The sequence below is a fragment of the Pagrus pagrus genome (assembly GCF_965226575.1).
Source record: "Pagrus pagrus genome assembly, chromosome: 11".
NCBI lineage: Eukaryota > Metazoa > Chordata > Actinopteri > Spariformes > Sparidae > Pagrus > Pagrus pagrus.
The window spans coordinates 30,871,082-30,892,945 of NC_140195.1; the positions used below are offsets into that span (position 1 = coordinate 30,871,082).

General features: G+C 41.6%; 4 protein-coding genes across 5 annotated transcripts; 3 read left to right on the top strand and 1 right to left on the bottom strand.

Moving 5' to 3' along the window:
• Positions 1-936: 936 nt before the first annotated feature.
• Positions 937-1,782, top strand: mrpl49 (mitochondrial ribosomal protein L49). Its single transcript, XM_084365566.1, has one exon. The coding sequence runs from the start codon at positions 962-964 to the stop codon at positions 1,493-1,495; it is 534 nt and encodes a 177-aa protein (XP_084221692.1). The 5' UTR covers positions 937-961; the 3' UTR covers positions 1,496-1,782.
• Positions 1,783-2,305: 523 nt separating this feature from the next.
• haus7 (HAUS augmin-like complex, subunit 7) lies at positions 2,306-9,303 on the bottom strand. Its single transcript, XM_084365565.1, has 9 exons — positions 9,178-9,303; positions 7,808-7,923; positions 7,633-7,703; positions 6,691-6,755; positions 6,389-6,579; positions 5,727-5,847; positions 5,289-5,501; positions 5,086-5,197; positions 2,306-2,732 (listed from the first exon to the last, which is right to left on the bottom strand). Exons 1-9 carry the CDS (start codon positions 9,232-9,234, stop codon positions 2,683-2,685), a joined length of 996 nt encoding a protein of 331 aa, XP_084221691.1. The 5' UTR covers positions 9,235-9,303; the 3' UTR covers positions 2,306-2,682.
• Positions 9,304-9,730: 427 nt separating this feature from the next.
• On the top strand, positions 9,731-12,586 carry las1l (LAS1 like ribosome biogenesis factor). Its single transcript, XM_084365564.1, has one exon. The coding sequence runs from the start codon at positions 10,228-10,230 to the stop codon at positions 11,953-11,955; it is 1,728 nt and encodes a 575-aa protein (XP_084221690.1). The 5' UTR covers positions 9,731-10,227; the 3' UTR covers positions 11,956-12,586.
• Positions 12,587-13,202: 616 nt separating this feature from the next.
• On the top strand, positions 13,203-17,671 carry crebzf (CREB/ATF bZIP transcription factor). 2 transcript variants are annotated; one of them, XM_084367429.1, is made up of 4 exons: positions 13,203-13,351; positions 14,348-15,179; positions 15,373-15,447; positions 15,817-17,671. In XM_084367429.1, the coding sequence occupies exons 2-3, from the start codon at positions 14,398-14,400 to the stop codon at positions 15,380-15,382; spliced, it is 792 nt and encodes a 263-aa protein (XP_084223555.1). In that variant the 5' UTR covers positions 13,203-13,351; positions 14,348-14,397; the 3' UTR covers positions 15,383-15,447; positions 15,817-17,671. The 2 variants fall into 2 exon arrangements, with proteins under 2 accessions (XP_084223555.1, XP_084223556.1); XM_084367430.1 differs by lacking the exons at positions 15,373-15,447; positions 15,817-17,671 and having other exon boundaries at positions 14,348-14,918; positions 15,019-15,153.
• The last annotated feature ends 4,193 nt before the right edge of the window (positions 17,672-21,864 follow it).

Consider the following 21,864-nt stretch of genomic DNA (forward strand, 5'->3'; position numbering starts at 1 on the left):
TTCACTCTGGCGTGTCTGCCAAGGCAGCAGCCATGTTGGAATTGGTGACTTATATTGAGTGAGACAATGTAGATCGCTGAGCGGTTTAAAACAAAACTAGTTGGTATTTTACTATCATTACGAGAAACTGTGACTTTGACTTGACTTGAAAAATGAAAAACTAGGTAGATTTTCAGTTAAATGTCTGAAATAAGGTGTGTGGTTACCACAGGCTGAAGATATTTACACACTTTGTTCCAAGACATAAAAGACATCATTAAATGTCCCACAATTTAATTATAAAGCTCTTCGGTGTGTTAAAAACAGCGGTTGCTAACAAGTGTCTAAATGATCGTACAGAGGTTGTCGGGGACATTAAACATCATCACAGTGAACACAGAGACTCAACTACTCACTAGTCCATGTTTACAGGCCTACTTTAGTTACAAACGTGTAGGTATCATAAACTTGTGTTTGTCACAGAGTTTATTTTCGGCAATATTCATAAATCCAGTGGACAGATCTCATAAGCTTTTTGACCAGGGAACCAGGGCGATGCTAACTTCAGGGTTAGCCTACAAAAACACGTCATCGCAACACCACTCTATGCACTACCATACATATTTTTTCTGAAATAGAGAGCTGAAGTCATGCCTGTGGAGCCCATGGGGCCTTAATTCAGAAAAAAAATAAAGTTGCATTTTATAAAATAAATATAAATAAAGTAAAGTATCATGTAGTTTGTGTTAAACCACTCAGTGAACTACATTGTCTCGCTCAATTCACAAACATCATATGTGTGATTTATGACAATCACACGCAATTCAAGCGGGGACATAAATGACTTGTCTCTCTCATTCACTACCAGACACATTTATTCTGAAATAGGGTCCCATGAGGTTCACCGGAAGGGGCGTGACTTCGTCAGTCTACAGGAAGTTCTTGACTATTTCCGGGTCAGCTGCTTACATTACTGACCAACATGGCGGCCCGTTTCGTACTTCAGTCCTCTGCGGTCCGCAGGGCGCTGCTAGCCCTCAGCCAGCCCAGCCGGACACCGGGACCTCCTGCCGCCGCTGTCGGGCTCAGATGTCTTCATCACGCTGCTCCAGGAGAAAAAAAGACGGCGATATTAGAGTCAGCGGAGGAATACAAGTTCGTAGAGCGGCTCATTGCACCTACGCGGGTCCCTTCTCCGCCTGAACACGCCGGTCCAACCCCGTCTGGCTGGACCCCTCCGACAGATTCATCGCTACCTCTTTCGTACATGATCCGACGTTCCCGCATGCACAACATCCCGGTTTACACCGACCTGACCAACGGCAGCAACAAGACAACGCTCGTACGGAAAGTGGAGGGGGACATTTGGGCTTTGGAGAAGGACGTGAAACAGTACCTGAAGGAGGTGACGGGGAAAGAGTTACCCACACAGGTCAATGAGGTCACCATGACCCTGAGGGTCAAAGGTCATTTCGATGCCGAGCTGAAGGAATGGCTGGTCAGCAAAGGCTTCTGACTGAAGTGATGAGGGGGGACTGAGCTTCCAGGACAGTCACAGCATCCTGCTCAGGGGACACATGGACATGGAGAGGACTACAGCTCAGCCCTCACTGGGATCTGCTGGCATGTCCAAACCTTGAAACATTGTCCTACAGTACTTCAAAACCTAGTCAATCCATATGGAAGGGCAGATTATGTTAAGGTTTTATACCAGAGAACTCTTGAAGCATTGGGATCACAGGTTGTCAAACAACGTATACAACTGTATGTTATGAATGCAACATTAAAAAAAGCATAACTCACCGCCTGTTGTGTGTTAAATATGGAACTTATGTCTGCTATATGCTCGAGCCCGGCTGATACTTGCCTTGTGGGGATGACACCTAGACTAACTGAAGGGAGTAAAAGATTCCTGTAGATATATCAGCTGATAACCACATTTTTTGGAATAAATAAAATGTGGTTATCAGACACCTGTGACATGACTCCAGTGCACCTCGCTACGATTTTTAATAATTACATCAATTAATTAATAAATTACCCCATGCTGCTTCTGCATTATAATCCAAAAAAATCTCTTTATATCAGTACGTATCAGACAATATATACCATATACTGTTGGACTGTCAGTTGACTGACGGATCAGTCTGCAAGACACAGCCTTTATTTCCCATTTTGTCCAAAGCTGTTAGGGAATAACTACTTAAAACAATCGATTGCTTATCAAAATGGTTGACAAGTTTTTGTTGATTGGCTAATCATTGCAGAGGAAGAAAAAAAAACAATAAATGATACCTGACAATATGAAACCTGGTGGGATTACATCTTAAGTTTAAAACATTTTAATTTATTCAGTGATACAATATGCATATTTATATTGAGCCCAGCACAGGACACATGTTTGGGTGATAGAGGAGGAATGTTGAGATCGAGATTACACAAAACCTGCCCAACACATCAGTCAAACTGATGTTAGAATAACAAACAGGGTGCATGACTCCAGTAAATACAGACAGATGAGTGCACATCTGCTAAATGTCTGTCTGAGCAACAGTGGTCAACCTTTGTCAAGCCCAACACTAATATTTGGCAGCAGTTCTGTTTGATGCTTCACGTTTTAACACATCAGCAGTCACTCAACATTAACACTGATGGTTTGAAGTTTTAAACAGGTGTCTGTACTGCATCATGTCAGAGATGCCATCAGGAATGAAGCAGAGAGATTCTCCTGGTAAGATCCTCCAGTTGGTCCTCTGGGAAAAAAAACAGGAAAGAGAACTTAGTGCAAGGTATAGAGCTGGGGAAGGACTTTTCCATAAACCTTCCTGACACTTAATGTTCGTAACCACTCCCTGTCTTAGGTCAGGTAGGATCACTGCTTTATTTAAGATTGTTAAATGTCAGAATAATAGTGGAGCGACTGTTTTATTTCAGCTCTCATTTCTGTCAACACATTGCAGTGGGACAGGAGTTTACATGCACAGTATTTTTTTTAGCATCGGTTTTAAAATCGTTTGACTTAAGTCACACATTTCTCACAATAAGTTGCTGGAAATTTGGCCTATTCCTATTGACAGAACTGGAGTACGTTCTGCCCTGAATTCTTCTTTTGAATAAAGGTCAGGGCTTTGTGATGGCCTCTACCATATCTTGACTTTGTTGACCGTAGGCCATTTTGCCACAATTTTGACAGTATGCCTGGACTCATTAACCATTTGGGGGACCCATTTGCGACCAAGCTTTAACATCCTGGTTGATGTCTTGAGATGTTGCTTCAGTATATCCACATCTTTCCCCTTCTTCATGATGCTGTCTATTTTGTGAAAAGAATGAGTCTCAAAGCAGCAAAGCACTCTGAAAACATGCTGCTAGGTGACAATCACCTAAATTAATCATTCAGAGAAATTAATGATCCAGCAGATTTGGTTACATTTTCAGAAAACCAATAATAAAGTCATTACTGAACCAAACTTCATGAATGTTTTTGTGACAAAGTAGTAGTAACATGAAAGGCCACTGAGTAAGGAAGAAGCCACTGCTCCAAAACAGCTATAAAAAAGCCAGACTTTGGTTTAAAACTGCACAGGGGGACAAAAATGTCTTTTTGGAGAGATGTCTTCTTGTCTGATTGGGAGCTGTAGAAATCATTGAAACTCAAGACTGCCATGATTTACATGTTGTAAGAGTGGATGGAAACTTTTCACCACAACTGTAGATACTTTTGTACCTGTTTTCCTCTACCATCTTCACAATCTCTAGCAACCTATGTTCATCTTAAGGAGACAGAACATGCCTCCTTCCTGAGCAGTATGAGCTGTGTGGTCCCCTGGTGTATTATACTTGCATACTATTCTTTGTACAGATAGACGAGACATTGGAAATTGCTCTTAAGTATCTACTGGACATTCACACAGGTTTTGGTTTATTTATTTTGCTGATGTAAAGTAAAAGGAGCCACTGAGTTTGAAATCATGGGGAAACAGCAGCCTGACCTGTACCATCTGTACCTGACCAGGCTGGATGAGAAGGCAGACGAGGTCTGCATGCATACATCTCATCCACTTCAAGTGGAGTTCCAGCCACTCCCCTCTGGTCAGAGTTATAAGCTCCATTCACACTGCCCTTTCAATGCAGGAATCATGCGCCAATACTCCACCTCGCTGTCTGTCGGAAAGTTACAGATGCAGAGAGGGGTAACAGTTTCACTCTGGCTCTGATCAGCCTCCAGAGGTAGTATCAGAGGCACAGCAGAGGCGACATGCCGTCCGTGTGAATGGAAAAGCCGGCAGCGGGTAACAGGGGTGTGTTAGTCTGATGGTCTTCACAGTCTGACAACTAAACAGATCCTTCACTCATCAAATAAAAGAGAAATGTCCCACATTAAACCCACAATGCAACGTTACAGGACCAAACTACAGTAATGTAGTAACTGGTAGTGTCTTTGGCAACTTATATGAGGAAAAAAAATACTACATCCATACATGGAAAAGCCTCTGTCATCCTGTCCGTCCTACTGACTCTTCATCACATTTCTGCCTGAAAAACAGAGTCTGTCTGCGGCAGCAGAGCCGGGCAGCTCCCGCAGTTGAATGCTTGGTTCAGTGTGAACAAACAAAAGGCGGCGTAAAGGCGAGCCTTCGTTGCAATAATGTGGAGTCTCTGTGTGAAAAGGGCTACGGATACCCCAAGATCATAACAAAAAAAAAAAACTAATTGATTTGCATGGCAATGACTCAATTAAACAAGATGTGTGAGCTATAGGAGTCTGTGGAAAGGAAACTACTTGAGCTGTGACATAATTTCCTAGAATTTTCTAAGTTGTTTAAAGGCACAGTCAAAGTATTGTATGTAAACTTCTGACCAACTGGAACTGTGATATAGTGGATTATAAAGGAAACTATTCTGTCTGGACAACAATTTCTTTTGTCATGCACAAAGTAGATGCCCTTACAGATTTGCCTAAACTAAAGTTTGTTAACATGAAATAACAACAACAACAACAATAATAATAAAGTTCTACAATAAAATATTGAGTGGTTAAAAATTGAGTCTCATAAACAAGGTGTGTATATTTAACTGTGCATGTGAAAGCAAATATTGACTTACGTAACGTGTGCTTCTCTCCTCGGCTCTGACAGCAAGGCTCTGTTTGTAGCTGGGTAACTTCCTCATTCATGGACACTGAAGCTTCTGTTACTTCCTTTAGCATGTCCAACTCCTGAGAAGGACACACAAGAGGAGAAAGTGTCAAGCTTGTGTTGGGACAGATTTTTGTGCGTGTCCCCTATTTCCCGCATATGTGTGAGTACCGTAATGAAGGCCAGCAGTAGATTGTGGACTCTCTGGAAGATGTCAGTATCTGTGCCGAAGCTGGGGGGATCTCTGCCGCAGTAGTCTCTCATGTCTGTTTCGAAAACATGGCTGAAAGTAGCCATCAACCGTTGGAGGTCACACGCTGCTACACGCAATGAGCTCGGAGACAAGACACCAGGACTCTGGGCCTCATTGTTCAGAAAGTCACACTGAGGACAGCAGAGGGCAGAAAGAGAACACAGCAAACAGGAAGCACTCAGTATTATTAATATGCCAAGACCAAATCTATGGGTCTGTGCATTATAATATTTCAAAGTGGAACATTGTATGACAAACATTTTTAATTGACGTGGTAGTCATTTAAGAATCGACACCCTGTTGCAATTGAAGGCTCTATAATGCTGCAGGCATCGTCAACCACATGAACACCATACCTCTGACTGTAGCTGCTCCAGTGCTGACTGAGTCCGCTGTAAAAGGGTGGCAACATCAACAGCCTCTTCTCTTCTGGGCTTACAAGATGTAGAAGATAACTTGGTGCCCTTTTGCAAAGACCTGTAAGGTAAGGAGCAGCAGTGAGACACGCTGGAGAGGAGATCAATATAAAGACAATGATGCTGCAGGCCAATAACAGAGCCAGTGTGAATCTCAAAGAGGGTGGTACTGGCTGTCGCCATCTCGGCAGTGCCTGACTCCACCTAACTCTTGCTAATCCAAAAGTTGGCACAGAGACGGAGTTAGATCTGAATGAAGCCTGGTTACTGAAACACACCCACCAAGCTGGAAGCTACCACGTTAGCTAATGCTAACAAGTTAGCTGTGCTCAAAACAGAAAGAAAATGTCATTGGGATCATTTGTGTTTATCTGAGGGGCTCATGTGAGTTTGACCACAGGTTTATTTTCCCAAACAGACAGAATACCTAACTGCACATATACACAGCCACAAAATAGCGAGCAACAAATGCAACTGAGGGCGTGTGTGTTTCTGTGTTGGTGTTCAGTTTAACATTAGTTCTGACCAAAGTCAAACTCACCAGGGACTCTGGATCTGACATAATATGTGTAAAACAGAATAATCAAAGGACTCATACATACTTGATGTGTGCAGGCCAGGGGTCGAGTGTGGGTTTGAGCATTTGTGAAAGGTGAGGCAGATTCTCAGCAGCATAGAGCTCGTTCAGCAGCATCTCTGCATCTGTACAGGGCCCAGCAGACTTCTTGCAGCCAGGGACAAGAGTTAAAAGCTGCTCCAAGAATTGAAGCTGCCTGTAAATGCTTGCTTCACCCTGTATAAATGTTTGACAAGTTGTACTTACAAAACAGGACATTTTCAGTTTATTGTGATAATGCATATCTACATTTGTAAGTGTTTGCATCCACACTATGTTTATGCAAACCTGTCTGATCATGTCCAGGTCGTCTGCTTTGCAAAGCATCAGCTCCTGCCCAAGCACAGCCATTTCTGTTAGAACAAAAACAAACCACATCAGTATAAGGTTGGATTCACATTGGACCAGGCGATGCAGCAAAATTTGCTGGTTTTCCCATTCATTTTAATGAGGGTGGTCCATTTTGCTGGCCGCAGGGGGCTCCAAAAAAAAACCCCACACAACCAGCTGTGGCGAAAAAGTCAAAACTTAACTTTTGGAGAAACGCAACCCGCTGTCACATTGCGGTGGCCAATCACTTATAAGCTGGCGATCAGGCTTGCAGCATGGTTGGTGGATGGGTGGGTGGGTGGGTAGGAAGGAAGGTAGGCAGATAGACAGATAGATACTCTATTGATCCTGAGGGAAATTTAAGACGGCTGATCATATCAGAGCAGAACAGGTCAGTAGCTGGGTATGTTATTTAGCATGGCTAAATGCTACAGAGGGAACACAACAGACATTTCTCTGTGAAGCTTGATGTTTCACTTGTGATAACTCCATTTGGTTTTGTGCCCCAGTTTAAAACACACAGTAATGATCTGCCTCATCCCTGGTTGTTTACTGTTATTCTTAATCTGTCGATGCGGACAAACCATCACTGGTTGGACCAGCATGCCTGTAGCATAACAACATAGCAGCATCTTCTCTCAGCAAACTGGTCAGTGGGGGTTTTCAACAGGTCACACACACAGACCATGGGGTGACATTCCATACCACCACACAAGACTGCGGTGAAACGCAGCACAACCGGATTTGGTCTGAATGTAGCCTAAGAGGTCATTTTAGTGCGAGTAAAATAAACCAAACTAATGTATGTGCACTCTTGCTGACATTTTTTTTCTCTCTTTCACAAGTTCTGTCCAGACACATGCAGGACTGTAGGACTATAGGAAAGTAAGCTAATGTTACCTTTAGCCAAAACGTCTGGGTCTTTGGATCTCATTGACATTGCCTTGGAATTGCCCACATTTGGGTTGATACTGTAAAGTGACAGGTGAAGATAGGTAAAGGGATTAGTTTATATTTATATCAAACTTTTTTTGATAGACGAGAACAGATGTGATGTTCTGTGTAGCTAGTGTACCTGCTGCAGAGCCATGCCAGTATGTCGGTGCGGTGCTGGGAGGGAACACACAGCAGCTGCAACATGCTGTCCGCTTCTTGTAGGTTCAGACCTTCCACCAAAGGACAAGATGCAGCCTCAACAAAGACAAAACAGATGATTTTAACATTATTCTATGCATTCTCTTACTCTCATTTATACATATGCCGGTGGTTCCTGTGGAAAAGGAGAACAGGTGCAGCTTATTCAGTTCATATATGAGTCGTTAATGGATAAGTTTACCCAAAAAGTAGAATCAGTCATCATCTCCTCCCCCCATGCTGATGAAAAGTCAGGTGAAGTTCTGAAGTCCACACAACATTTCTGGAGCTTCACAGCAAAACAGTGTTGAAGCATTCTCTTAAACAACTGAAGTAGCTGGGGACTTATTTAAAATGTGAAAAACAACTTGAAAAAACATAACAATGAAATGGCTCCATTCAGCTTGTCAAGTGTAATCCAAATCTCCAGAAGTCCCAAGATCACAAGCTGTTTTGAAAAGGCGTTATTTACACCCTTTTTAAGCCAAATCTTCACAGCTAAAAGTGTCAGTGCACACCCGTCTGAGGAGGGTGCACGAGCTCAACTGTACATTGAGGGTGTAAATAACGTCTTTTTAAATTGATTGAGGATCTAGGAGCTTCTGGAGAGTTGGTTTTACGAACTATACAGAGCCATATATGGCTTCATTTTTTAAAAAGTTTTAAAACAAGTCCCCCAGCTGCTTCAGCTTCAACGCTGTTTTGCAGTGAAGCTCCAGAAATGTTTTGTGGAAACTTCACCTGAATTTCCGCCAACATGGAGGGAGGAGATGATGACTGAAGTTTACTTTTTGGGTGTACTGCTCCTTTAAGGTTTTGGTTAAGGTAAAGAGCTGATGCATTTTTGAAAAAAATGGAAAGTTTTGCCAAAACGTTCCAAAAATATCTTTATGGTTATATTGTTGTTTTAGTTTGGAGACATCATAAACCCACGCAGCATATCTCTACGGAGTAATGCACCATCAACATAATATTATCAACGCGTTCTCTTACTTTAGCAAATCATGTTTGGAAGTATTGCATACAGAGTAGCCTACTTTGAAACGGAAATTAACGGTTTCGTTGTCCTCGAGTACAATAAAGTCAAAGTCCAAACCTGTAGTTTGTGCTGACTCTACTAACGAGGCACCCGCTCGTTTGAGTTTAAATCAGTGATGACCCTACAGAGTCGGTGTCGAGTGTCAAGTATTTTGGATGAGATTAAAAAAAAAAAGCGGCGAGCAGCCGACCCTTTGTTAACAGTCACATTATGAACGCTACGTGTTGTCTGTAAATATACAAAATCTAACTCATTATTTGAACTTATTTTACCTGCAATGCAGCATAAACATGTCGTACAAGTTGCTCTTCTTCCAAAGCACCCGCCATCTCCACAACATATGAAGTCGCGTCCTCCTCTTCTTCGAATGCAGTTCCGGCAGACTGTAGGCTGCGAAGCGTGCTGCTGCCCCCACCGTCATGAATTAATCACTTCAGTTCATATTCTGAAGTACACCCAGTGCCGCAAACACTGAAATCTCCTTACCAGCTGATAATTATCCTCAAAAAGAAAGTCACGGCTACAGTGAAGAAGGAAGACAGCTTTGTAAACAACTGTTGTCTCTTACTTTAGTAATGTTGCACAGTTCCAGGACTCCCTCATGAACACAAACTGGCTGCAAGCTTACCTGTTGTTTTTAAACAACTTGCCTGGCCACAGTGACCCAGTCTCAACCTGATCAGGACTATTTCATCTCTTCTGCCGGAGCTGACAGGTAACCTGTCTCTCTTCACGGGGTCACTGTCCCCTCTGGGCAAAGGTCATATGTGACATGTGATGTGCATACAGAGGGAATATAAAAGTATGAATAAGAACGACACACACACACACATTGGGTGATAAACCTCATCGTATTAAAGAGCAAAATGGAGGGTGGTGGAGGTGAACAGCTGCGCAGCTTTCTCTGAAGAGCAATCTATCTAACAACGTGCACAGCGCGGGAGTTAACTGTCTCCAGGAGATGACTGACGGTAAACTTCCAAGAACAGAAGAAGAAGCAAACATAAGATAGCGACATGTATTTATACATTTTAAATTTAGAATAATGTATCTATTACTACACTCCGGTACAGTAGGTGGCGGTATGTACCGTATACATCATAGCTGCAACCCGCCATAAGCACAAAACCAAGAAGAAGGAGTAGGTAATACTTCATTTCCGGGATGCGATGCAATCGGTGGCTGTAAACCACCTCGCGCTGTAATATCGAGCTATTTTTGTGACAGCTCCCGTCAGAAGACAGCACTTTCCTCGGCCTCTACGAGCGATGTGTCTCTAAGGTGTTGATATAAGTGCTCCGTTCTCCGCTACTACCGTCAACATGAAGAAAAAGAGCTCCGAGAAAAAACGCCATGTGGTGGCGTGGCTCAACAAAGCTGAGTGGGATCAAGTTCTGGAGTATCTTTACTCCAAAGATTCGGCCTTACAGAGGTTTGCACTTCAGAGAATAACTGCTTGGAAAGGCAGATATGCCAACAGCACCCCTGTCGCAGTGGATTGCACGGCGGACCTGGTGAGGTGCCAGGTGCTGGACAGGTCAGGACAGCTGGACGGAGACGACCTGGTCCTGCTCTACGGAGCGGCCCTGGTGAGGTTTGTCAATCTGATCACTGAGCGGCAGCAGGGGAGAACAGCCCGTCCACTCCGGCGGCTGGCTGGGAACCTAAATATCCCAGAATGGGTTGTAGACCTGAGACATGACTTCACACACCGAAAGCTCCCAACGTTGAAATGGTGTCGAAAGGGATGTAAAGTGGTCCTAGAGTGGCTCCAGCAGGAGTACTGGTCCAGGCAGCTGGGAGGAGGGCCCAATGAGGGCTGGGAGTCACAGTCGGATGGAGAGGATGAAGACATTGACCTGAAACACCATGAGAACGAGCTCATAGCAAGGCAAAAAGAAATGGAAACCTACAAGAATGCACGGGAACTTCTTATAAACTTTGAAAAGGAGCAGTACCAGGCTTTTGATGGGCTTCCTGAGGACAAAGAGAAGAGCTCGTGGCCAGCCCCCTTTGCAGACATGAGCTGGTTACTTGGTGAGATCAAGCAGTTTGCTTTGGAGTCAAGTGATATGCTGGTTGATGTGTTGTTGGAAGATGGATTTCTGGTTCCAACTGTTGAACAACTGGAAACATTAGGCTGTGACACTTGTGACAAAGCGTCTGCCACTGAACCCAGAGTCCCTCAAACCTTCCTGCGTTTTTGGCTGCCCCTCCTCAAGATGCTAAACTCACCATCCTTTATTCACCTCCTGCTGGAGAAGCTCTTTGTTGAACTTAAGCTGCTTGCTAAAGAGCCGAATAATCACAGGGCTTTCTACATTTCTGCCTGGATTTCAGAAGTCCTCTTCTGTAACAGCAACAAATTTGAATTCCATTTTCAAACAAAGGTACAGAAGAAGGCCAGAATGAAGGACAGGATTTTTGTAAACCGCATCCAGCTGCGTTGGCAGCAGCTGCTCTCAGCATGCCTGGATGCTCCCTGCATCAGCACGCCTCACCTGCTCCAGTTAATCCTAGATGACATGGAGCATCCTCTCCCTCTGGATACTCGAGAGAGGCTGATCCAGCTCTGCTCCATCTACACACAGACTGCACACTCAGAATTTGATACTTCTCTGGAGCAGAAACAACAGCCGATGTACACACTGGAGAGTTTGCACGAGAAGCTGCAGCTTTCATGGCGCCACAGCCACTCTTGGCGCTCTACAGCTGACTTGGAGAGAAGTGTGTCCTCCCAGGAGTACAAATGGGCAGATGCTCAGGCTGAAAAAGCAAAATTGCTTCGAGGTTCACCTTGGCAAGTGTGCGTTGATAAAGCTTTGTGGAAGAACTATCCTCTTGGTAAAGTCCCTGGACAGTCAGATGACCCCTCATGCCTCATGGTGGAAAACTACTCAACAATGACTGTCTTTGACCAGCAGGTGGAGTTGGAGAGCAACACAACACACAACGCCCCAGGAGTCTCTGCACCAGTGAGAACAGCTGATGGCCTTCTTTGGAACCACAGCGACCTTAACAAGCTGAAATCTGGACTGCAGCTTTTTTGAGTCATGTTGTAATGCTGTGAAATATAGCTCCTTACATGCAGGGACATTATGGAACTGGTGCTTTCCATTGTTTTGACACTTGGAAAACAAATATTCAAAATGTGTAAACTTCAGTAGAATCCAGAGTTTGGTCCTGGATGAAATCAATATGTAAAGAAGTGGATTACCGATTGATATAAAGGTCATTCATTCCAGACATTAATCCGATACAGTGCCCTGTTTTATATCATTTAAATAAACCTTTAGTTGCAACTGTTGTGTAAAGTATTTGCCTTCACGTAGTGTGCTGTGTTGATAATATTTTCAGCATGTGGCTAAGACAGAAGTAGAACTAGTGCAGACTATTTAACAAATCATTTAAAACATACTGCACATGGTAAGGCAAGAGTAGGTTGGGATATTGTTAATTCATTATGATGGTGTATTAGGAGTTCAGTGAGTTGTTTTTTTCTTGCACCTGTCATGCAACTTAACTTGCACTGTTAAAACAGTTGTTGGTCCCTACAAATGGTTTTGGACAAGATGTCTTTGAAAATCCTGGCAAAGGGGACGTTATTGTAAGCACAAGGTGGTTTTGTGTAATGCATCTTTCTTTGGCGTACTTACGTTAAATAAAAATTCTTCTGAAGGAATAAAATTGTGTTTTTTATGTGTAAGATTTATGGTGCCTAATCAAAGCATGTTGGTTTGGAAAGGATGTCTTTTGTGAGAAGGCTAACTGCAGTATAAGCAGGCCATCGAGGGTGTTCAGCAGCACAGAGTTAAATAATCATAAGCACTACTTAGCGGACCCATTGTGTTTCTTCTTTTACAGCCTGTTTTTCAAGTTGTACAGTGTATCCATGGTTAGAGTAAATGCTAAAAGGAACCCAAGACACTAGACTTCACCGTACTGCAACTCTATGTCTCTAAGTGGAAACTCGGCCAACAAAGCAGCTTGAGGACAAAGATGTTAAATGTAAAAATTAAAAAATGAAATAAAGCACAATTTCACAGGAGATATCCTGAGCATATCACAAAGTGAAAAATATGAAGACATGTATGAAATGTCATAAAATGCAACACAAACAGTCATATAACGAACACTATGGAGCTTAAAATATGACATTTCTTTTGAGACCGGGTCGGTAGGTGATACTCTGCTCAGTTCGAGGCTGTGTGAATGTGTCATCATAAAATGTAGTTGTCCATTGAGTAAAGTTCAGTAGGACTTTTATTTTGAATAATTTGTCCGGAAGTGTCTTTGAGCGGATGTTTGAAGTTGGACCTGTCGTCAATCTGCGCCATCGCTCCCCAAAGTGTGAACGATTCAGATTGAGTCACGTTAAGGTTTCAGTAACCAACACAGTTTCATCGAAGAACGCAGCTGCAGTAGTTTTATTTTCCAGACAGGACGGTAAGTTTGAGGACGAAGGACAGTAAAAACGTGCTGCGTCATTCGTGACTGCTCGTCATGGCTGTAGTTAACGTTAGCTAACGTAGCTGGCTTATCGATAGCAAAGCTAATGAAAACCGCGGGCACTTGCAGGTGAAATGGTTAACGATAACCAGGTCAATTGGGTGAACCATGTCACATCAGCTAGATGTGGAGCTGTTTTAATGCACCAGAACATCCAGACTTAATTTAAGTTAACCTAGACTAGCACTAGCTGGGTGTTGCAAGCACTTGTGCTGCGAGGACAATCGGGGCCTTGTTGGCATACTAGAGTTAAGGCTCCTAACATTATCAAATGCATAACTAATTGCGACGAATTGTAACGGCGGGGACATGGGGAACAGTGGGGTATATCAGGAATATTATGGTAGATTACAGAACGTACATCGTTTAGCATCTTATAGTGCTAATGATGTTGGGCCTAGCTTTAGCAGTGAGCTGGGTTAGCTACGTTGGCAATACGTTTAGCCAACACACACGCAATGTCTGCGCCTGTAAGAAAATGGAGGATGATCGGGGACACTGTTTGGGTTAATAATTTTGCACAATATTGCATGTTGAGTACGTTGAAAAAATGTTTTATTGTTATTAACCACATGCCTGAATGGCTAACTGTGCCTTGCATATATGTTACAAGTGTATAGGTTACAAACAGATGGTAAACTGAGTCAACCTAGGGCGAAAATCATCATTTATAATAAAAATATCATTTAGTCTATTAATCTAATAAATGTCCAGATTGATTCACAACATTTGACCACTCACTCTATACTGAGCTATAGATTTGTCCATTTTAAAAATCCATAGCTTCTTGCTTAGTCAGTTTTTTTTTTACATGTATATAAAACCCCTAGAGAATTTAGTTAACAGCATTTACCCTGCCACACAGCCTGAAATTAATTTCCTTCCTTAGTTACAGGATTTCACACTAACAGTATATTTTCTTTGTCTCTACAGGTGAAGCATAATCAGATATCTCTTGGACAGCGTCCTTGTGGTCAAACACAATGATCACCAGAAGAAGAGGCCGTACTATGAACAACACAGAGTTGCAGTTTCTGGAGGTTGAAGTTGTAGATGCAGAGGAATCTGACAAAGATCTCCCAAGTACATCTGAGGGGTTCCCGGCTGATGATATCGATACAGCAGGAATAGAGCTAGACGACCTGTTTGGAATCGAAGACTTGAAATGGACACTTCAAAGAGATACTGTCTCCCCACTCTTTGATATTGACTTGGCTGATCTTGGTGTGTGCCATGCCAATAATGAAGGTTCAGGAATTGAAGCTTCGGGAGGCTCATCTCCAGAGAGAATGTCATCTGACTTGAAGGTGAAGAACAGACACAACCAGTCAAGCCACGTGATCAACAAAAATGCCATTGCTGCCAGATTGAATCGTCTGAAGAAGAAAGAATATGTCAACAGCTTGGAGAAGAAAGTTTGCACCCTGTCAACAGAAAACAACCTGCTCAAACAGGAAAATTCCCAGCTGACTAAGAGAGTGGAAGAGTTGGAAGATGAGACCAGGTACCTGAGGGCTGTGCTGGCCAATGAGAGCATGTTAGCTCAGCTCTTGTCCAGGCTGAGCGGTGTGAATGGGATGAAATTATCTTGCTCGCTTTTCCAGGGGCTCCACTCAAACGACCACGACTACGCCTTACCCAGGAAGCGTGTGAAAGTGGAGGAGAAAGAGACATCTGGTGGCGTATGTCTGCACGTGGACAAGAACCATGTCTCGGTAGAGTTCTGCACCAAGTGTGCCGAGAGTGCAAGCACGTCGCTCAAAATGTAGGGTCAAGTACATATCTCTGTTTTCAGATATTGAGACTGAACATGATAAGGATCAGTGTCCTGAACTTTTTGAGAGGTGGAGGAACACTGTTGAAGTAGTTAAAATTACCTAAGAACTGCTCAGTGTGCATGCGTTTTGTGTGATGATGGATTGAGTACTAAGTAAGTTACTGCTAAATCTTGTTGACAGTTTCTTCTAGGTAATGGTTGATCGACCATGCGGGATGAGTGGCTTTCTGAACACCTTTACCTGCCTGACTCCATGGTAAGGATCAGACAAGAAATATGTCTTGATTATGTTTCAAACAGGCTTGAGGCCTTCAGCAGCGACCTCAGTACTTATATAGTTCCATCTTCAGTGTCATTTGTTTTATGGTTTGTCGTAAGAAATTATTTGATTTTAGTAAACATGTAACTTGGAGTTAAACTAAGTGAAATCAAAGCATACTGAATGTTAAGATAACGGTGAAGGTCCACAAAGAGTGATCTTGAACAGGCTATCAAATTGGAAATACAAAAATCCATGAAAAATAATTAAACTTTCTTTTGGTAAGAATTGATCTCTTTGTGAACCAGCACCATTGTACTAAAGAATACTTTAATTTAGCGGCACCTATTTTTCTTTATGCTAAAGTGGATTCTGCTGGTGGAAGTTGAAGAGGCTGGACAAGCAGCTGCCAACGTGGCCTGGTATTTTTTCAAAGGTAGTATCGGTAACAAATGGTATACGTCAAATTACATTTTACCAATACTCCACGACATCTGTAGCTGTAGATCTGGTCCATTTTTGGAGGCTGACTACAGCTGCCACATTACTTGGAGAAATTCTACTAGAGGCTTAATAGTCTTAATAGAATTTTGTCTTGTGTATATATAATATTGGAATGTATTAATTAAATACATCCAAAATAATCTGCTTAAGTGGTGAAATTGCCAGTTTGGATCAAGTGTATCAAAATGTAAATGTGTATATAATTTGGAATATGTATTGTTTGAGGTAAATGACCTTTTGAGAAATGTTGGACTAATAAATCATATTTTCATTATGTTTGAGTTACAAATATCTATTGTGTCTTGTTCTGTACTTTTGATATTAATGCATCTCTTTTTCTCTCTCTAAACAGCAAGCTCTCTGCCGATAAAGGTCTTACTTTTCCTGAACGTTGGGTTGGTAAAGGTTGGCAAAAAAAATTGACCAAGACCTTAATGATGGAAGTACGAAGTACACATATTAGCGGTCCAATAGGGATTTATCATCCTGCACATGTTTAAGTCCATTCACTTCAAGTCATTGAAACTTACATCGCTTTATTATTAAGGTCACTGTTTAAATGACAAGTGAAATCAAATGGGGGTTTTTTCACGGGCCTGGATCGTTCCACTTCAGCTGCACCATGCCAAGCCTTAAAAACAATCTGCTACCAGGTCACAGCGCGGGCATTCTTTGTTTCTTGTGTTAAACTGGCAGTAGACAAGTGTTTTGCTTTTATATATTGGTATGAAGTAACTGTTGATTGCATAATGTATTGGCTATAGAAGGACAACTGCGTTTCGATTTGTTCACTATATGGCACGCTTTCAAATGCGATCCCCAAGATTAAAAAGTCATTGGTAGGCTAGAAACAAGCTACATCCGGGTCGCATGACTTCAACTTCACCACCACTAAGCATTTACTACACTATGCAATACACGCCTTAGTACTAATTGATCAATTGCCAAGTTGTGAAGAGTAATAGTATAGCCTGTAAAAATGCACTAGTGAGTTGATTTGTTTGGCATGATGATGTTTAATGTCCTCGACAACCTCTTAAGTCTCTAGTCCTAGTTTTATTTAGCCACTTGTAAGCAACAGTTGTTTTATATAAGTACTCATAGCAAACATTGTCTGTTTCCACTTTAACTTGCTGCTGTTGCTGCCATTAAAAACTTCCCAGGGGCAAACCAGTGGGATGCTTTTATTCACTGCACTGTTCCACCAGTAAATTCAGGTGTAATCAGTCAGACATGAACATTCTGTGCAGTTTGGTCAGCAGATTAGTTTAAAATATAACAGGGAGTAGCAGTACAAACAGAAAGTCACAGTGAGCTGTTGGATGAAGTGCTGCAGGTGATAGACTCTTACTGTGGTTCATGATTAAAACACCGCCAACACATAAAAAAGGTAAACCACATTACCTTTGCTGTGTGGTGCAGTTGAAAAGCTAATTGTCTCAGCATGGCTCCACAGCTTGAGGCCCGCCATTGCTTGGTGTAACTGGAAAAACCCTAAGAGTGTACAGATCCACAACCTGTTTGAAATGTTACCTCCACAGTATATAGATAAAGTGGTCATTTTTTCATGCACATCATTGTTATGTAATGCTGTTTTGAAATCTACTAGGACAGCACTTGCAGGTATTTGTATGAAGTTCTGATTCAGACTTAAAGGACTAGTTCTGGATTTTGAAAAAGATGTGTAAAAAATAAAATAAATACAATGCAATCATTTGCACAGTGTTTTATAGTTCATGTGTACAACTTATACAAAGTGTAGATCCTTGCCTGTGAACGACTGAGCCTTTTAATGATGTCCCTTTCATATCCAATCATGATCCTTTCACCATTACCAATTCTGCTTACCTCCAGAATGTTCCAAACAGGTGTTTTTGGAGCATTCCACAGCTTTCACAGTTCCTTGTTGCTCCTGTCCCACATTTGCTGGCATCAAAATCTGAATAAGCATATATTTACAAAAATCAATGAAGAGGCAAACCATTAAACATACTGTATTGTCTTTGTACTGTGTTCAATTGAGCATATGTCAAGAAGGATTAAATTGTCACATTCTATTTTTGTGTCCCACCATATTGGGAAACTTGTAAAATAATTTGTTTGACCAAACATACCAACTCATGTATGTTTATTTAAACTATATGGATTGGCAGGCAACTGGTATTCCTTAACTTGTCCTTGTACACATCAATTTCTTTAATGAAACAATATTAAACTGTCGATGAAGGTTCTCAGTCATCCAGGTCATGGTCAATCTAGGTGCTGTATTGTAGGCAACTTGATGGTGATATATTAAATATCAAACAATATGATGTATCATTGATTTGAATCTTGTGGACATGATTTTTAAGTTTGGACGCAGCCACGCCAGCTGTTTCCCAATTTGTCAATCTGATGGCTGCCAACTTCAGTTTCTTATTTTTCAAGTCAAAATTTAAAAGTAAGCAAATATTTTTCTGACTCTAAATTTAGTTAGACTGGTCTTTAGACATTGCTGTGACATCACAAATGAGAACTGGCTTTTAGCAGTCCCAATTGGCCAATGAATGGTGGTCAGGATAGAAAAAAAAATTGTGAAATGAAAGGGTATTTTTGAAACTGACTTGTATATGATTCCTTCTTGTCTCATTTGTTTTTCTCACCTCTGATGTTTATTTTTTGTATTTAACACTAGTTTTTACTTTACTGCCTTACACAAAACCATAAACACTTGGTGTCAGCGCTGGTTCTTGAGAATTTGGATAAAACAGCTTTCAATTTTAAAAAGAAAAAAGTTTAATTGTTAAGAAATCAAAAGTTATATGTTGATAGAGCAGGGTCTCAGCAAGCATGCAGTATTTCGGTGCAACCTCCTGAGTTTGTACTTTTTTCATTAAATACGCTTTTATTTCCTGTCATTACTTAAGCCCCATTCACACTGCCCTTTCAATGCAGGAATCATGCGCCAATGCTCCACCTCGCCCTCTGTGAAAGTTACAGATGCAGAGAGGGGTAACAGTTTTGCTCCGGCTCTGATCCGCCTCCAGAGGTAGCATCAGAACCACAGCAGAGGCGACACATAGTCCGTGTGAATGGAAAAGCCAGCAGCGCATAACAGGTGTGTCAGTCTGATGGTGTTCACAGGCTGACAACTAAACAGATCCTTCACTTATCAAATAAAAGAAATGTCCCACATTAAACCCACAAAGCAACGTTACAGGACCAAACAACAGTAATGTGCTAACTGGTAGTGTCTTGGCAACTTATATGAGGAAAAAAAATACTACATCCATAGGTGGAAAAGCCTCTGTCATCCTGTCTGTCCTACTGACTCTTCATCACATTTCTGCCTGAAAAACAGAGTCTGTCTGCGGCAGCAGAGCCGGGCAGCTCCCGCAGTTGAATGGCAGTGATTATGTGATGCGATTCAGAGCAAAAAACTTTAACTCACCATATCTTTGTCACCTTCCACTATTGTGTTGTTGTAGTTACTGTCCCTGAAAACTGAGCCCTCCTGACCAATACTTAGTAAAACATAACTTTGTCACTTTCCAGGATGCATGGTGGGCGAGCCTTCTTTGCGGCGATAATGCAGAATCTATGAAAAGAGCTTTAGTATTTGTCAACACTATAAAAAGCTAATTATGACTATTTATTTAGTCTATATTTTAAAAGATTACTCGTTTGGCGTGTTTGTCTTCAGAGTACAGGACAGGACGAGGAGTCAAGGGCAGGGTATGTAGTTGCCAAGTCATAAGCAGTGTATTAACGCAGATTTTAGAGTCGGTCAGTTCTTATCATTATTCCTTATTCTTTACATCTTCATCATTCCAAGGATTTCTCAAAAACACAGAGCCAGTGGTTCAACCACACTGAACGAGGGTCCCTGTGAACTCTAAAAGGAAACAATAGATTTTGCTATATTTGATATATACTTTGCTGTTTGTTTACTGTGTAAATTAACACATTAGCCTTGTCAAGCTAAACACAATGAGAGCTATAACAAGGGCGAGGAAGATGTGGTAAGGTACAGCTGATTACGTATAATATTGTTTGGTGAACATCTATTTACTTTGGCTTTCATTATCTCCTTGATCTTCTTATTCTTGGTATCCTCCTTTCTTCAGTCTTACCCTAAATAGGGATTATACAATTAGGGTGAGATTTGAACATAACTACAGTGGTTCCCATACATAGATTTATTTGTGGCAGCCCCCCACAATATCAGTATTGACCACCATGAAACTTAAAATACATTAAAAGTACAATAACAGGCTGAGTACCAATTTCTGGAGGAGGAAACACTTAAGGGTAGAGCAGGTATATCTTACATTTCTGAGGTCCATATACTCCGAACATTCCTCTTGGTGCTCTGTGTCACCTTTAACACAGTTTTGGCACTCTAGTTTTTGTATTTGGGTTCAGTTGTTCATGTTCATTAACATTTTTGGACCGTCTCAGACCATATGAATGAAAGAGAGAGTAGTGGTGTGCGATACTGCAAGATTTGGTATCGATCCAATACAAAGTAAATACAGGGCCAGTATCGCCAATACCGATACTTTTTAATAATTAAGGTGGATGCATCATCAAATTGCTAAATCTGAATGAATTTTCATTCATGATTTTTATTTTAAATAAACAAATTGCACAAAATTATCATTTGAGAACAAATTAAAACATTTTTTTTTTTTTTTTGTTCAGAAACTACAATACAAAAATTAAATAAAATGTCTCCCTTCATTGCACTTCTTTTCTGGATTTTTTCTTAAATAAAGTGTACAAAATTATCACTTCACAGCAAATGTTATAAAACATTTAAAACAAATTATTTTTTTTTTTTCAAGTAGAATGTGTGTTCAGGAAATACAATACAAAAATAAAACACATTTTCTCCCCTTCAGTGTACTTCTTTTCTGGCTTTGAAAAAATAATTAAAAATAAAAAAACAATTAGTGAAAATACAATAAATTAAGTGTAAGTAACTAAACAACCCCCAAAGCCTTGAGTTCTTAGTAACTGTCCTGCCTTTGAAAAAATCCTCTCGGCTGGCACTGATGATGCAACCACTCCCAGGTGTTTCTTGACAAGTTTGCTCAGAGAGGGAATGTTGGTGCATTGTTTTTCCACCAAAGTAGTGGATCCTGATCCTGAGGAATTGGCCTTCTCTTCTGAGTACCTGCCCATTTCAATTAGGGCAACAGAGCCAGTTGTCCGATGCTGCTGAGATGCAAGGACTTGAGAGTCAAATTCTGTCCATATCCCACCTTTTGCTGCTGGTGGCAGAGCTTGAGCTTGAAGTAGTTGCAGGAGCTGGTGGCAGAGCTTGAGCTTGATGCAGTTGATGAAGGTGCTGAGGTCTGACTCACTGACTGCATTTCGGTGACACGTTTTTAAATCTAATGTCCAGGTAGGTGCTGACAGCAGGACCATAAAACATTTCAATAGCCCTGAAACGACGGTGACATTGCGCTGACAGCTCAGCAGCTAGCTTGCTACCTTGGCGCTCAGAAGTTGCAATGGTTCTGAGAAGCAGTGACACCAGGGGAATCACCTTTGAAACTGAAACATGTTTTTCAGTGGATATCTCCCTGGTTGCTTCATCAAATGGCCTCAGTGCATCGATGGAGAGACTGATGACAGACCATTCTTCCCAACTTCAGCAAAGTGAGCTCTTTCCAAGGAGACAGAAGACTGTGATAACTGCCTCTTTTGCTCAGGTAATCTCTCCCACATGTAGAATACAGAGTTCAACCTTGTCTCAACTGCTTGAATTAGTTGTTTTTTTTCAGGGAACTTCTGCTGCTTCTGAATTTCTTTGAGCTTGTCTGCAGCTTTAGTGCTATGGTGAAAGAAAGCAACAATAGCACTGCTTTTCTGCTGAATCTCAAGCAAGTCAGGATGAGCCTTGAAAGAGTCTTTCACCACCAG

Bases quoted from the DNA above. Each gene is read 5' to 3' on its own strand.
- mrpl49 (XM_084365566.1), top strand. From the start codon at position 962: ATGGCGGCCCGTTTCGTACTTCAGTCCTCTGCGGTCCGCAGGGCGCTG.
- haus7 (XM_084365565.1), bottom strand. From the start codon at position 9,234: ATGGCGGGTGCTTTGGAAGAAGAGCAACTTGTACGACATGTTTATGCT. The intron at 7,924-9,177 runs GTAAAATAAGTT...GTCTTTGTTGAG, and splicing joins ATGTTTATGCTGCATTGCAG to GCTGCATCTTGTCCTTTGGT. The intron at 5,502-5,726 runs GTATGGTGTTCA...TGCTGTCCTCAG, and splicing joins TGGAGCAGCTACAGTCAGAG to TGTGACTTTCTGAACAATGA.
- las1l (XM_084365564.1), top strand. From the start codon at position 10,228: ATGAAGAAAAAGAGCTCCGAGAAAAAACGCCATGTGGTGGCGTGGCTC.
- crebzf (XM_084367429.1), top strand. From the start codon at position 14,398: ATGATCACCAGAAGAAGAGGCCGTACTATGAACAACACAGAGTTGCAG.